Source organism: Penicillium hispanicum (genome assembly GCF_028827665.1).
Source record: "Penicillium hispanicum strain IBT 35686 chromosome Unknown utg000008l_segment0_segment0, whole genome shotgun sequence".
NCBI classification, from domain to species: domain Eukaryota; kingdom Fungi; phylum Ascomycota; class Eurotiomycetes; order Eurotiales; family Aspergillaceae; genus Penicillium; species Penicillium hispanicum.
The window spans coordinates 900255-914248 of NW_026623200.1; the positions used below are offsets into that span (position 1 = coordinate 900255).

General features: G+C 54.3%; 6 protein-coding genes across 6 annotated transcripts; 2 read left to right on the forward strand and 4 right to left on the reverse strand.

Moving 5' to 3' along the window:
- Positions 1–424: 424 nt before the first annotated feature.
- Positions 425–3124, forward strand: N7459_009178 (putative AP-2 adaptor complex subunit beta; the record flags this gene model as incomplete). The annotated part of the gene is made up of 6 exons (XM_056948346.1): positions 425–460; positions 572–882; positions 958–1033; positions 1096–1460; positions 1515–1943; positions 2002–3124. 6 exons carry the CDS (start codon positions 425–427, stop codon positions 3122–3124), a joined length of 2340 nt encoding a protein of 779 aa, XP_056795571.1.
- A 339-nt stretch (positions 3125–3463) lies between these two features.
- Positions 3464–4871, reverse strand: cwc25 (U2-type spliceosomal complex subunit CWC25; the record flags this gene model as incomplete). The annotated part of the gene is made up of 2 exons (XM_056948347.1): positions 3464–4754; positions 4843–4871. The coding sequence occupies 2 exons, from the start codon at positions 4869–4871 to the stop codon at positions 3464–3466; spliced, it is 1320 nt and encodes a 439-aa protein (XP_056795572.1).
- A 491-nt stretch (positions 4872–5362) lies between these two features.
- On the reverse strand, positions 5363–9087 carry N7459_009180 (SH3 domain protein; the record flags this gene model as incomplete). The annotated part of the gene is made up of 3 exons (XM_056948348.1): positions 5363–7173; positions 7235–7324; positions 7389–9087. The coding sequence occupies 3 exons, from the start codon at positions 9085–9087 to the stop codon at positions 5363–5365; spliced, it is 3600 nt and encodes a 1199-aa protein (XP_056795573.1).
- A 974-nt stretch (positions 9088–10061) lies between these two features.
- On the forward strand, positions 10062–11060 carry N7459_009181 (Rtr1/RPAP2 family protein phosphatase; the record flags this gene model as incomplete). The annotated part of the gene is made up of 1 exon (XM_056948349.1): positions 10062–11060. The coding sequence occupies one exon, from the start codon at positions 10062–10064 to the stop codon at positions 11058–11060; it is 999 nt and encodes a 332-aa protein (XP_056795574.1).
- Positions 11061–11528: 468 nt separating this feature from the next.
- On the reverse strand, positions 11529–12146 carry N7459_009182 (40S ribosomal protein eS17; the record flags this gene model as incomplete). The annotated part of the gene is made up of 4 exons (XM_056948350.1): positions 11529–11609; positions 11670–11867; positions 11932–12057; positions 12126–12146. The coding sequence occupies 4 exons, from the start codon at positions 12144–12146 to the stop codon at positions 11529–11531; spliced, it is 426 nt and encodes a 141-aa protein (XP_056795575.1).
- Positions 12147–12568: 422 nt separating this feature from the next.
- N7459_009183 (mitochondrial 37S ribosomal protein bS1m) lies at positions 12569–13984 on the reverse strand (the record flags this gene model as incomplete). The annotated part of the gene is made up of 1 exon (XM_056948351.1): positions 12569–13984. The coding sequence occupies one exon, from the start codon at positions 13982–13984 to the stop codon at positions 12569–12571; it is 1416 nt and encodes a 471-aa protein (XP_056795576.1).
- Between the last annotated feature and the right edge of the window lie 10 nt (positions 13985–13994).

Here is a 13994-nt window from a genome sequence, read left to right on the forward strand (position 1 = left end):
TTTCCGCAGCTCCCACTCCGCCTTATCCCTCGGCCCTCCTTTCTCTCACCTCGTCCTTGCCCACGCTCTGGTTGCCTAAACCCATTCTCCCTTTATTCTTGGTGCTCAATTATGCCCACTTCATGATCTCCGCTGTCTCCGATTTCCCCGAACGGGCTACAGCCGTGGTACAGTGAAAGACTCGGCCTCGCCCTTTTCTTGATTCAAGACCATCGCCCCCCTCCAGACACCGCAAGCTACATTCGTCAATTCGACCTCGCACCACTTCTACCATTCTCTGCCCGATCCGATCCCATCCTATGCTTAACGATATCGAACTCAATTGTCGTATGTGATTGCATGGACCGCCGCTAGAGTCGTCTAAAGCCACCGAACAGAACGAGCCACGGGCTAGAACCACTTGCGATTCGTCGATACCGCAGCCATGAGTTCCGGGGGCGACGCGAAACTGTTTGCCAGGGTAAGTGCTGCGTCTGATCGCCGGATCCCTTCCCTCTATGGTGCTCCCATTTCCCCGCATCCCATTATATACACTTCGCGCCTTATGCGATGGTCGTCGTGGCATTTGTAGCCTGTCGTCGGCTCCAGTGTTATCGCGCTTCTATTGTTCTACCACCCAGCCCTAGAGCCCCCCATGTTCATCGGGTTTGCCCCTTATGCACAGCTCCATCACTCACACCTTGCGCGCACTTCACAGGGCAAGGTCGCCGAGCTGCGACAGGAGCTCAGTAGCGGCGGCAAGAAGGACAAGAACTATTCTGCCAAGAAAATCGCCCTCAAGAAGATTGTCGCCAACATGACTATGAGCAATAACGATATGGTTGCACTGTTTCCGGATGTTATCGACTGCATGAACCTGCCGAGTTTGGAGATCAAGAAGATGTATGCCGGAGCTGAAGCGCTACCCAGGTGGTCACCTTAAGGAAGGTGGAACAGGCTTGCTGATGTGTGCTACAGGTGCTTTCTGTTCTTGGTCAACTATTCACGGATGAAACCGGACGTCGCGCTAAAGGCACTGCCGATTTTAGTTGATGTATGTGGTCAATTCACGGTCCTGGCCCGTGTCCTTGGGACAGCCATCTAATCGCTTGACAGGACATGGGAGATACCAACCCGCTTGTGCGCGCACTTGCTCTGCGAACCATATCATATGTCCATGTGCGCGAGTTCGTCGAAGCGACCTTCCAACCCCTCAAGCGCCTTATGCAGGACAACGACCCGTACGTTCGCAAAACGGCCGCTTTCTGCGTCGCCAAGCTGTACGAGCACGACAAGAAGACAGTTGAAAACTCAGATTTGATTGACCGACTCAATCGGATGTTGAAAGATGAAAATCCTACTGTCGTCTCAAGTGTCCTAGCTTCGCTGGTAGATATCTGGGGTCGCAGTGAATCGATCTCTCTTACCATTGATTATACAAGCGCCTCGAAATTGGTGTCAATCTTGCCCGACTGCTCCGAGTAGGTCTTTCTGTGCCCATTTGTTGCATTTGTGCATACTAATAGCTGATCCAGATGGGGCCAAACTTACATTCTCGAGGCCCTAATGTCCTATGTGCCCCAAGACAACGCCGAGGCGCTTCTGCTGGCAGAGCGAATTGCCCCGCGGCTATCTCACTCGAATTCTGCAGTCGTCCTCACATCATGTCGAGTGATTCTCTACCTCATGAACTATATCGCCGAAGAAAAGCATATTACCTCGTTATGCAAGAAGCTGTCACCACCACTCGTTACTTTGCTTTCCAAGCCACCAGAGGTCCAATACCTGGCACTGCGCAATGCCATTTTGATTCTACAAAAGAGGCCTGAAGTACTGCGCAACGATATCCGTGTGTTCTTCTGCAACTACAACGATCCTATCTATGTCAAGGTGACTAAATTGGAGTTGATGTTCATGTTAACCACAAAGGAAAATATCTCTGTGGTCCTGGCCGAATTGCGAGAGTAAGCCTCCTTTCTCAAGAAGGTCTCTTATCTTCCACTTTGCTAATTTGATACACAGATATGCTACTGAAATCGATGTGCACTTTGTGCGCAAGTCAGTTCGCGCTATTGGGAAGTTGGCAATCAAGATTGAGTCTGCCGCACGGCAGTGCATCGATACGCTCCTGGAGTTGGTCGACGCCAAGATTCCGTACATCGTCCAGGAGGCAACTGTGGTGATTCGCAACATTTTCCGCAAGTATCCCAACCAGTATGAGAGTATCATCAGCCATGTCATCCGCAACATCGACGATCTCGATGAGCCCGAAGCCAAGGCAGCTGTCATATGGATTATTGGCCAGTATGCAGACCGGATCGAGAACTCAGATGGCTTATTGCAGGACTACCTGGCAACCTTCCACGATGAAACGGTCGAAGTGCAGCTGGCCCTGCTTACCGCCACAGTCAAGTTATTCATCCAACGGCCTACCAAGGGCCAGCAGCTTGTGCCCCAGGTATTGAAGTGGTGCACAGAGGAGACAGATGACCCGGACCTCCGCGACCGTGGCTATATGTACTGGCGTCTGCTGTCCACGGACCCAGCGACGGCCAAACAAGTCGTCATGGGTCAGAAACCTCCCATCACAGCCGAAAGCGAGAAGTTGGACCCACGCACCCTAGAGGAACTCTGCCTCAACGTCGGAACTCTAGCCACCGTGTACCTGAAGCCTATTCACCAGGTTTTCCGAGCCGCACGCCCGCGACGTCTTCAACCCAGCCCAGCCCTTCAACGGCCTCGCGTTGCAGATGGCACAGCGAGCCTGCTCGAATACAACCCACCATCCGCTAATATTGCTGCCGCATCAACCAGCAACAGCGGTCTCGCTACAATCACCACGACCGGTAACCCAATTAGTCCTATCAACGCCCCTCCCCCTCCTACATTTCCCGTCGGTCCCACCGCTCCAGCGAATGGTGCCGCAGGTATGAACCCCAGCGATGCCATCAATGCAGCCGACTCGTACTTCAACGGCATCGGCTCGCAGCAAATGGCCTCAATGGACCTGGGTGGCCGGGATGACGGTGGTGCGGGTGGTGGCGGCGCTCCCCAGATGCAGTTTGTTGTTACTCAAAACTCCCAGCAAGTGTATCAACCGCATCTGGCTGGTGGTGCCGCGACGGGTGAATTGCTGTTGCTATAGTTCTATTTTATGGGTTCAAGTGTAGATAGAACATGTTCATAACAAGCCAGACAAACAGCATAAGGATGGAACTGTTATTCTGTTCATTAATCAGTATCTGTTGGTTTGTAGATGTCTCGGGGCTTCAATTATTGATATAGGGATGGTTGCATTAGATTATCGAAAAGAAGAATCAGTGCGTCAATCATGATGTCAATTTGGGAATCGCCGCTAACTAACACTAGTTACAAAAGAATAAATGTACTCGAGATGTAAATCCCAACCTCGATCTCGCTAGCGCTACATTGATATGACAGATTATGTCAAAGCAGAAAGGACCCTGGCTTCCACTCCTTCATCCTAACTCTCATCCAGCTTCAGCGTACCGCGATTACGACGAACCTGGTCTTCCAGAGAGCTTTGTTCCCGCGCATCCTTCCTAAGCTGCGACATGAATCGGCCGGTGTCGGAGCGTTGGCGGTCATCGGATTCTCTCTCCCGCTCTTCTTTCTCTGTGATATCGGCAATGCGTTGCCGCCGGTCTGCATCCAATTCACTGGCATTAGATTGCATCTCTGCCAGTTTGCGCTGCAGCTCTTCTTGCTGCTCCTTCGGATCAGGCTTGTTCGGCGCAGGGCGATGCAATTGTGGGGCACGATCTCGACCAGATGGGTCGCGACGGTTATACTCCCGTCGGGTTTGATCTCGACGATGATTTGAATCGTAACCGTTGCGTTCATGTGTTGCCCGTGGAGAAGGGGAGCGTCGTCGAGGGGACGATCTTCGTGGAGACTCATCACGGTCACGGTCTCGTCTGTCTGTCCGATCTCGATGACGGCTGGAATATGAATCCCTCCTCTCTCGGTAGTCCCGGCGGTCACGATCACGGTCCCGGTCGTCTCGTCGTGATCGAGGCTCATCGTCTCGCCGATCACGGTCATCTCCACGATGTCTGTCCTCGTGGCGACTACGATCATACTCGCGGTCACGATCACTCCGGTGTGTGCGGGATCGCTCAGGCGAAGCTGGCGACCTGGACCGATGCCGGTGCGATCGGCGATGGGAACGATGCCTACGATCATCTTCAGCTTCGTCACTGTATCGCCGGCGCTTCGAGTCATGATCACGGTGGCGACGGTCTCGATCTTTGTCACGGCTCCCGCGCTCTCTCTCCCGTTCCTTTCGCCGAACAGCCTCTTTGACCATGGCTTCGTACGCTGCCTGCTCTCTCTTCTTCACCTCCAGTAACGGATCGTTCATAACTTTGGTCATCGTATCGCGCGCCGACCCGATGGACGGACCCGAAGCTGCGGCCGCATTCGCGCCCGCCAGGTCGGCGCCTTTCTCGAGCTTCTGGTTGTCGGTGTCGTTCTTCAGGAGGATACCGTCGATGCGTCGCTTGCCCAGTAAATAGCCTTCCATCTCCTCGGAGTAATGGCCTGTCGCACTGGAGGGAGCTTCGTACATCCAGTCGACGCGTTTCTGCTGCCGAGCTTGGCCGTTCGCTTCCAAAGCATTTTGGATTTCTTCCCTTGCGCGTTCTTCCGCACGCTCCCGCTGGACTTGAGCGATGATCGCCCGTTCCTTGAGCGCCTTGGCTTCTTCATTCTTCAAGCGCGTCTGGTTGTGCTGTCGAATCGGGTGCCATGATCTGTGACAGGATTAGCGATTTGTCGGCGGGCTTTCATGGGAAGACTAAAATGTCTGTGGACAGCAGAGAAGAGCTTGGAGATACTCACTTCTTCAGGTTCAGATCGCCACCTCCCATTTTGGCGACTGGAGAGACTGCGGAAGTTCTTGGGTTGAGAAGATCGGGTGGGAGAGACCGATACGGGAAGTGGCCACTAGTAGCCTGAGGCAATCAACATCATGTGACCAGTGCCTTATTTCAACGGTGCCGGCTGGCAACTATAGAATATCGACAATCTGCTGCATAGCATTGAGGAGCAAAATGGATACACTGCAAATAGATACATGCAATGAAGAATATGGAGAAATCATAGCAGAGCGGGAAAACATTCATCATGCAGGATTTACCAGGGCGACGAAGAAAGAAAAAAGAGGGTGCACGCTCGCTGAATTCTCCATCAAAAATAGCCATCCCGCCTCACTCATTACCACATTAGCAGGATGGCCAAGGAAAAGACGAAAAAGAAAAAAATATAATGAAAGTGTCGAGCGTAACTCATACAAGGACCCACCAGATCTAAATAAGGGGCATTTCATCACGCGTATCTCACGAGAGGCAAAGAGGCTCCTCTATTTGGTGGACTCCCAGCCTACCCAACTGCGTGGCATCACTCGCCAGACCTTACACTCACCACTGCGCAGGTCATTCAGCTTGAAACTCTCCATCTTCACCTTCTTGCTCTCACGTCCTTGTTCCCAGGCTCGAATCTTCTTTTTCGTGCCGTCCCAGTCGACCACGATACCAACGTGATCGGGCTTGCCAACCTCAGCACTATACTTTTGGTGCATAGTCCCACGGTGGCCTTGGAATCGAGCGTTACGGAAGCTCACAATGTCACCAGCGCGGATCTCGTCATTCTGGGAGACAGATGCATTCGCCAGGTTTGAGTAAACCAAAGCACCATAAGCCCGAGTCCCAACAGGCAGCAGAGCATCGGCAAGAGGATTCAGCAGATGCTGAATCAGGCCGTATGGAGTGCCGTCAGCGACAGTGGAATTTTGAATGGAAGTGGCTGAGTCTGAAATCCGAGCTCCGATTTGCAGGTGGGCTTGCTCTAGCTGATCCTGACGAGGCTGCAGTGGGGAAGGTTCATGACGCTGTTCCAAAGAGGCATCCGCAGGATTCTTGGCGTCAAACTGCACTGTGACGACAGTTTGGGAATAGTCAATGAAGAGGATGTAGACATCCTTCGAAATGGTTGTCTTTCCACCCCGCTTGGTGGACGAAGTTTCCTCAACCTCGAAAAGAATATCCTTGCGATTCTGGAAGGCCGGGGGTGGAGTGTTAGGCCGAGTCCACCAAAGTGTGGTCTCTGCAAGATCAACGTCAGTGGCGATAAAGCCCTGATCAACAGAAGGACGAGACACATCCATAGATCGCCGAACATTGGGCTGGCTTCTCAACATATCCATCGAAGCCCGCTGGCTTCGGTTTGCCGATGGAGATGGCATGGTAGGAGCTTGCGTTGGGGGAGGAGGAGGCGCCAGTGATGGCTGCTTCTCACGCTGCACGGGAGGGTGGCTCTCAGCCGCTGGACTCTGCACCGGAGACGCGTCATACAACCCATCGGAGTCTTCAGTTGCTGGCTGATGCGGGGGCAGAGGAGGCGGCCCGTCTGGGCGACCAGTAATTACTGGCGGGGAAGTGGGCAGGCCATGTCGAGGTGCAGCGTAATTGAAGGGGTCATATTCATCATCCCCGCCTCGCGATGGTTCTTTGGTGGGAGGGGGTGGAGGTGGCCCTCTAGGCGTGTCCATCGAGGCTCGAGCATTGCGAGGAGGTTGACTTGGTGGTGGCGGTGGAACGCCCCTTGGGGCAGTAGGAGGAATGGGCGGAGGCTGCCGAGTTCCTTCTGGGCTGCGCGGGGACTGGATAGAAAGATCATCGGTGATGGTACCTTCGTCAAAGCTAGAGTCACGCTCGTGAGACCTCAGGGCATCCTTGAACTTGGCTCCCGACGCAATGTCAGTGTCGTAGTCTCCATCGTATTCAGTAACTTCCCCTTCAACGTCCTCTCCAGCCTGTCGAGGAGCGGATATGGCGCTTCCACGGCTGTCAGCGGTGGAGCGCCGGCGTATCTGGCCCGGCGGTGGAGGAGGTGGAGCACGGCTCTGGGCCGGTGGCATCGGCGGGTTTGCTGGGACAGGGGGAGGGGGTCGACTTGATCTCTTGTCGGCTATCGGGGTCGGCACCACAGGAGAGGCGGAGTCATAGGTGGAGGAACGACGAGCATCAATGTGGTCAGGCACAGGCACTGCCGGCGGAATAGCCACAGAATCGGAGGTATTTAAAGAGAGATTCCTTGCGTGCACAGAGAGTTCGTCGTCGGATTCGTCGCCCTGGTCTGCATTGGAAGGCCTAGGAGGGGGAGCGGGTCGACCTAATTAAGAATGTCAATAAGATTTTCGAAAGTATAGAATGAAATCCGGCCTATTACCTACCTCCTGGAACTGGCGGGGGTGAAGTTGGCTCTTCAGTTGACCCACGCGGAGGCGGAACCGGTCGTGATTCAGGAGGGGGAGGTGCGGGAGCTGTACGGTCTGATTCAATCAGTCGACGCGTTTATGTATATATCAATTCGGTCAAATAACTCACCACGTGCAGGGGGAACAGGGGGCGGTCTTTCAGTAGAGCGACGAGGCGGAGCACCTTCATGGACAACCTCTTCGACGTCTGGGACCTCCCGAGAAGGATGTTGTTCGGTGATAGGGGTTGCTAAAGGTTCTTCCTCTTCCTTCTCCACATTAGTGGGAGGAGTGGGCTTGGTACTGATGTTCATTCCAGGAAGAGGGACCATTGGAACTGGGGGAGCAGTGCTTGGTGAAGTCGGTTCAGGCTCAGCAAGTTTCTTCTCTGACTCGCCCGGAGTCTTGGGCTTGCGAGCTCCTGAAGGGGCCATGCCTGGCAAACCACCAGGGGGACCGAAGAGTCCCATCATGCCCATTCCACCACTCATCTTCGCCATGCGGTCACGAAGTTCCATCCTGCGCCTGGTTTCAGGGTCCATTTCGTCTTCATCCTCATCTTCTTGATCCGCCTCCGCCTCATCTTCCACAGGTTGCTCGACTGTAAGAGTGGACTGGTGGCGCTCCTCCTCGTCATCCTTGCTAGTAGACGTCTCTCCTGCATCCTCGGAGTCGGCGGCAGCCGAATAGTCGGCATCATTTGATTCGCTAGCAATTTCTTCGGCCGGCGAAAAAGGTGTGGGTTGAGCCGGGGGTGCTTTCGCTCGCACTGTATCAACGCTCGGGTCTCTCGCAACCGCGGGGGTTTCAACTGGCGAAGATTCCAGCTCCTCTTGGGGCTCCGTATCTTCAGTGGGCTCCTCGACCGGCTTCTTCGGTGGCTTGGGCTTTTCCTTTTTCTGAGCTGCCTCTGCATGGCGCTGGGCTTGCTCCAATTGTTGTTTCTGGAGAAGAGCAATCCTATCCTTGAGACTAGTGGGCTTAGACGGACCCTCCGCACCTTCTTCGGTTTCTAGAGCAGGGGGAGGCCGGGTCTCCGAGACCGGAGGTTCACGAGCGAGCTGTTCTTTGACTTCTGGGTCTTCCTCTCTCTTGTAGACCTTGGGAGCAGGTTCTCTTGGCTGTGGAACGAATGCATCTTTACTCGGAGGGGGAGCGACGAATTGTTTCTTAATGAAGGAAGTCGACTGCTGTGGGCCGCCGGGTTTGAAAGGCGCGATTGGCGCCGCCGCGGATTTATTGAAGGCTGCAATGCGATCTTTGAATGATGAACCTGTGGGCTTCTCTGCCACAGCCGGCGGCGGAGGCTTGGAAGATGGCGCCTTGGCTGGAGCTTGGGCGGCTGGCGCCGCAGGACCAGCAGGAGCAGGGACCTGGGCAGGCTGTGGAGGCGACGATGGAACCTCGGCTGCAGGTGTACTCGATTCCAATGTCGGAGTCTGAGGTGCAGTTGGTTGCGGATTGACTGTATCGTTGTCGGGCGTGGCGACGGATTGCTCTGCAACCTCAGGCTCTGGTTCCTGCTGCGGCTCCGGTTGACTGTCACTCACGGCCACAGGGGATTCGACGGGCGCCGGCTCGGGTTCTTTCTTTGGTCTACCGGAGCGTGCTGGCCGCGGAGGAGCAGGCGGCTCATAACGCTCGACGAAGTTTTTTGGGAAGATTCCCTCTTGTTTGCCCCCCGAGCTGTCTGTATATTCGCCATAGTACCACTCAGCATCCTCCTCGGCAGTGACAGTTACGATCTGACCGATTGGAAAGCTGAGGTCGTCATCGTGGCCCGAAGCATACTCGAAGACCGCTCGAACCGTGAAAGGCGTGTTGGACATCTGGCCAGACGGAACGCAGGTTCGGAGAAGACAATCGGGGGGTGGGGGGTAGGACGCTAAACACGGAGAGGTATGTCACGGCAAACAGGCGGCGACTGTACAGAACAAAACACCAGCTCTAATACTTGCAGCATGCAGCAGTATATGGGATGGTGAACTGGATAGAAGAAGGAGTCGGTCAGCATGGATGACACAACGTTGGAGGGCTGGAGGATTGGTGATGCCTAGGAGCAGGAGATGAGGGGAAGTGGGAAGGAGGGGTGGAAGAACTGACGGTGCACAGGAGGATCGATTACCCTAACCGTAGCTGGAGATTGGGAATCGATTCACGGAAGAATCCGGCCGTTGCGAGAAACACAGATGAAAGAGGGGGGAGAAGGAAGTCCACGGTGAGGTGGTCGTCACTTGGCGGGATGAGGGAGGCTCCACTGACGATCGGCGGCTAACAAGAACCAGGGTACGCGCAGCACAACCCGGGGCAGGCGAGGTGATATAAAACAGCGAGAGCGGGTGCGATGGGCACATTGCAATCTGTCCTTGGGCCTTTGCTTCGCTACGGGGTGAAGCTCTATACTTCAGTACCTAGGTAGGTTCCTGGACCTCGGGCCACTTCGCTTGTAACTAGCTCTCGACGGTGACGAAATTTGCAATTTCCCTCTCTTTCGCCAGTGTACAGAACACAGCTTGTCGGGGTCTCCCCTATATTGGTTGTCCTTTTCTCTTAGGATTGCAACGCCAAAGAAAGAGAACTTCTCGGCTTCTGCCCAAGCACTACGTCAGAAACTGGAGGGGGTGAAGTGTCTCTCCTCTCATTGGCGACACCACTGCCTGCAAACCCCGGGGTGGTTTTGCCTCTCCCGCTCTTGGGGACCGACACCACGAACCCCAAAAAAAATCGAGCCTGGTCTCTTCTCCTGCAGCATTCGGATCACAAACCAACTTAGCTGCTCGAGCCGTTCCTCCAGATACACAGCATGGCTACACAGCAGAGCCCCTCAAAGTCCGCCTTAAAAACGTCCCTTCCTTCTGCATTCGCCGCCGTCAACGCCGAACAGCCACCAGCACCGTATCCGCTACCGTCTCAGGAAGACCAAGACAAGTACCTGCAAGGTCGACCCGGTGCGACCCCTCGTCACCTTGGGATCGCTCTTCAGCATGCACACCAGATTCAAGCGCAGAAAGATGCAGAGGATATGATCTTGGACCGTACTATTGAGCTCCTCGCCATCCCCGCCTCCCCCTCTGCCGACCCTGCAGCGCCTTCTGCAGAGGAGGCGCAAACATTCAAGTCAGCACTGGTGCCTTTCCGACCAAGCGACTACGATAATTTAATCATGGAGCGGAACAATGAGGATCTATGCGGCTACGGTCTTTGCCCGCGCAACCACCGCAAGGAAGATAACCCAAAGGGCTCGGCGTTTCGATTCAAATGGGGTGCCAAAGGAAGTGGACCAGGTGGTCGAGGACGCACCATGGATATTGTGCCAAGGGAGAAGATTGAAAAATGGTGCTCGGATAAGTGTGCAGAGCGGGCTCTGTTTATCCGCGTGCAACTCGCCGAGGAGCCTGTATGGGAGAGACGGGCCGACGATACTCGAGCCACGAACCTCCTTCTCCTTGAAGAAGCCAGATCTAAGCGCCAGAGACGCCCTGGCGAAAGTTCTGCGCCAGCCACATCAGCCCTCCAAAGCAGCGAGGCCGATTTGACGACCGAGATGAAGAATTTGAAGATCCAAGATACTGAGCGCTCTCGGGAACTTGCCCTGGAGCGCGGCGATACCAGCGCAAGTCTCCGGCAAGGGCGTATTGACGTCCAAATCAAAGAAAATGACCATGGACCGGAATCATCTGTAGTCGCTCCACAGATGCGACCAGAGGACGCCACAGGTGGCTCCATTGAAGGATATATTCCACAGGAACGGAGAGATAAGAACCCAGCCGATCATGATGGTGATCTGCTCGATCAGATCTAAGACATGGCGAAGACCATAGCATAGTTCGAGGCGTTTGGAACAATCTACTTGACAATACCCAAAAGGCAAATGGAAAAATACGGAGCATGCCAATCTACAATGATCGTGACTTGATCGCAAAGCTTCATGATGCCACCAATCTGCCGTAGCCCAGTCAAAAGGTCTCGGGATTCTCGAAGAGAGGCTCAAGCACTCCTACGGAGTTCAACCCTGAGGGATATCGAATCCCTCAGGCGTAAAAAAAAAGGCACAGGGACAAGTATTGGCAATCAAGCGTCATCTCCGCCAGGGAGAATCGGCGACACCTTTGTCAAAGGGAATCATCTTTTTTCATTCCTCATCCATGGATAGGCTCCATTGTGTAAGCTAAAACCGTGATAGCATGGAACAAAGCCAGCCTGAACAAGTGATGTCGGGAGAACGCCAAGGGTCGACCGAGCCGAAGACAAAAACTTTTGCTCTTTGAACTTAGCGGGGACCGAAGCGGCGGGGGCGCTCAGCAACCTGCTGCTGGGTGACGGTGACGACGTTGACCTTGAGGTTGTCGAACTGCAGAACCAAGTTAGATAGGCGAACTTCATGGGATCAAGGTAAACATGGTCAACTTACGCCCATAGACTTGAGCAGGTCCTTGGTGTCGGTGTCGACGTCGAGCTGGCCAGACTCGGTCTGGGAGACATCCAGAGCAGAGACCTCAGGGACGTACTGGTCCTTGCGCTCACGCTCCTCCTCCTGGAGCTTGAAGGAGATGCCGCGGACGGGGCCCCGCTGAATACGCTTCATCAGGTGGGTCGTGTAGCCAGCGATCTGTGCAGAGCATGGTATCAGTATTTGGCATTCGAGAATGTGGCGGATTGTAAACGAATCGCACCTTGTTGCGAAGACGCTTGGAGGCAATGATGGCGATCTCATCGCAGATGCGCTTGTTGGTCTCGAAGTCGAGAGTCAACTTGGGGTAGTAGCGCTCGATGATAACCTTGGCGGAGCGCTTGACGGTCTGTCCAAGAAAGAAAAGATGAGTTAGCGAATGTGAGCCCGAAACAATGATGCTGCTCTCCATCATACCTTGGTGCGGACGCGACCCATTTTGGCGGTTTGTTGGCTGGATGGATGTTCAGAGGAGAGACCGAATAATCATCGGGGTGGATGGAGGTTGGCGCTTGCTCTCGCTTAGTCCTGTGCGGGTCCTTGCCCTACCCCAGCCCTAAAGGTCAATCCCTTGATCACGTGCGTAATTATGTAACATGAGTCGTTGAAGCCTCAGGCACAATTAATAATGTTGGTAATTCAAAATAATAGAACAACGCAAATAGCATCGAAAATTACTTGATCCTCAGCGCAAAAACATCGCAGGTCATATTGCGGTATAGCATTGATGCATTGGGTTTATATCACAAGTTCAGAAGGGGAATGAAAGTAAGTAGCTTTACACAAAGCACTAATTCTAATCGTACAGTACAAGTTTTGGTAGACCTCGCCCGCCAATCGTATCCTGGCATTTGATATTCTCAGGATTGTTGGGAGCGATTCAACTCGTCTATCAGATTGCGAGTCACCTCCTCCCGCCCCCTCCGGACGTGACCGGGCGAGTCAACTGACGGGGCGTTGAAGCGCATTCGATCTAAGCGGGGAACTATGCGCACGTCACGGCGGGCCGCTTCGGTGATGCTCGCAACACTGCTCGGTTTCTTGTAGTCGTCGATACCGTACGGGGCCTTGGAAGTAGCACCGGCACGGTAGGATGACAGGCCAATTCTGCCTTCCGAATCGACAGAGGCCCGGATCGGCGTGACGTGATACTTGGCGCCGCCGGGAATAGTGGCATCAAAGTAGGTTAAGCCAGGTGGCATACCCTGGTCAACAAAGGTCATGGCATTCAGATCCTCCACAGCAATACCACCAATACCTGCGATGGCTTTCGACACGCGTCCCTTGAATCTGCCCTTAGGACGCAAGATACGGGCCTCAACGGGACGCTGGTAGGCCTGGGGGCCATATTGAGGATGGTTGTACGTCAAAGCGTGCGATCTGGTGTATGAAAGACCAGCGGAGGGATGTGTTTTCGGGGGTCCGGACACGGCATATTCGGCCGCAGACAGCTTGGTCCCCGGGGACTGGAAGTACTTTCGCCCGATTCGCTCACTAGGGACAGCAGGAGGCGAAGGAAGATCCAGTACGTCAAAGACAGCGGGCCCAAGAGCAAACGGATCCTCTCGTAGCGATTTGATATATGTCTGGAACTCCTCGTCGGAAACGGTCGGGGGTTCGAGACCTGCCAAATCTTCACCATTGTCCTGTGCTTGTTTCCGCGCCTCCGAGTAACGCTTCGCAACGAGCCGCTCACGCAACTTCTGAAGCAGTTCGGGCTTCTGAAGACGCACTTGCTTGAGATAGATATCAAATTCAGCCTGGCTCTGACCGGCGAGCCAAGGCCCAGAGTGTCTGTATTGTTTGGTGCCAGGTTCTCCCAAGTTCTGACTGGTGTCCGTGTTATCGAGATGAGTCTCAAAAGGACTCTGGTGTCGTGGAACAATGCTTGTCGCGTAATTGACCTTCGAGGGAAGCGACATGGGCATGTGGAGCTCTTGGAACTTCTCCAGGGTCATGGTGTGGTCGGCGGCGGATTCAAAGTCTGTGACATGTTCGTAGGTATCCAGAGCCTGAATCCTGACAACCGGTCTTGACGACTTCTCCGATGTCGATTTTGCCGGAAGAGCTCTCTTCAGACCCCAATCGCCCCTTGCTAGGGACGACGGCGGCGTGACGATCGAGGCTCGGATAGGGTGAGGGAGTGTCGCGGTTGAGGATTCGTTGACAGTTCGGGATGATGGCGGCTCTTGCGGAGGCTGTAAGGCCTGAGGAAGTGCAAACAAGCGTGACTTCCGCAGAAGGTTCGCCGTTGGCGACAGCCTTGCGCTCGCCATCTTGCTCAAT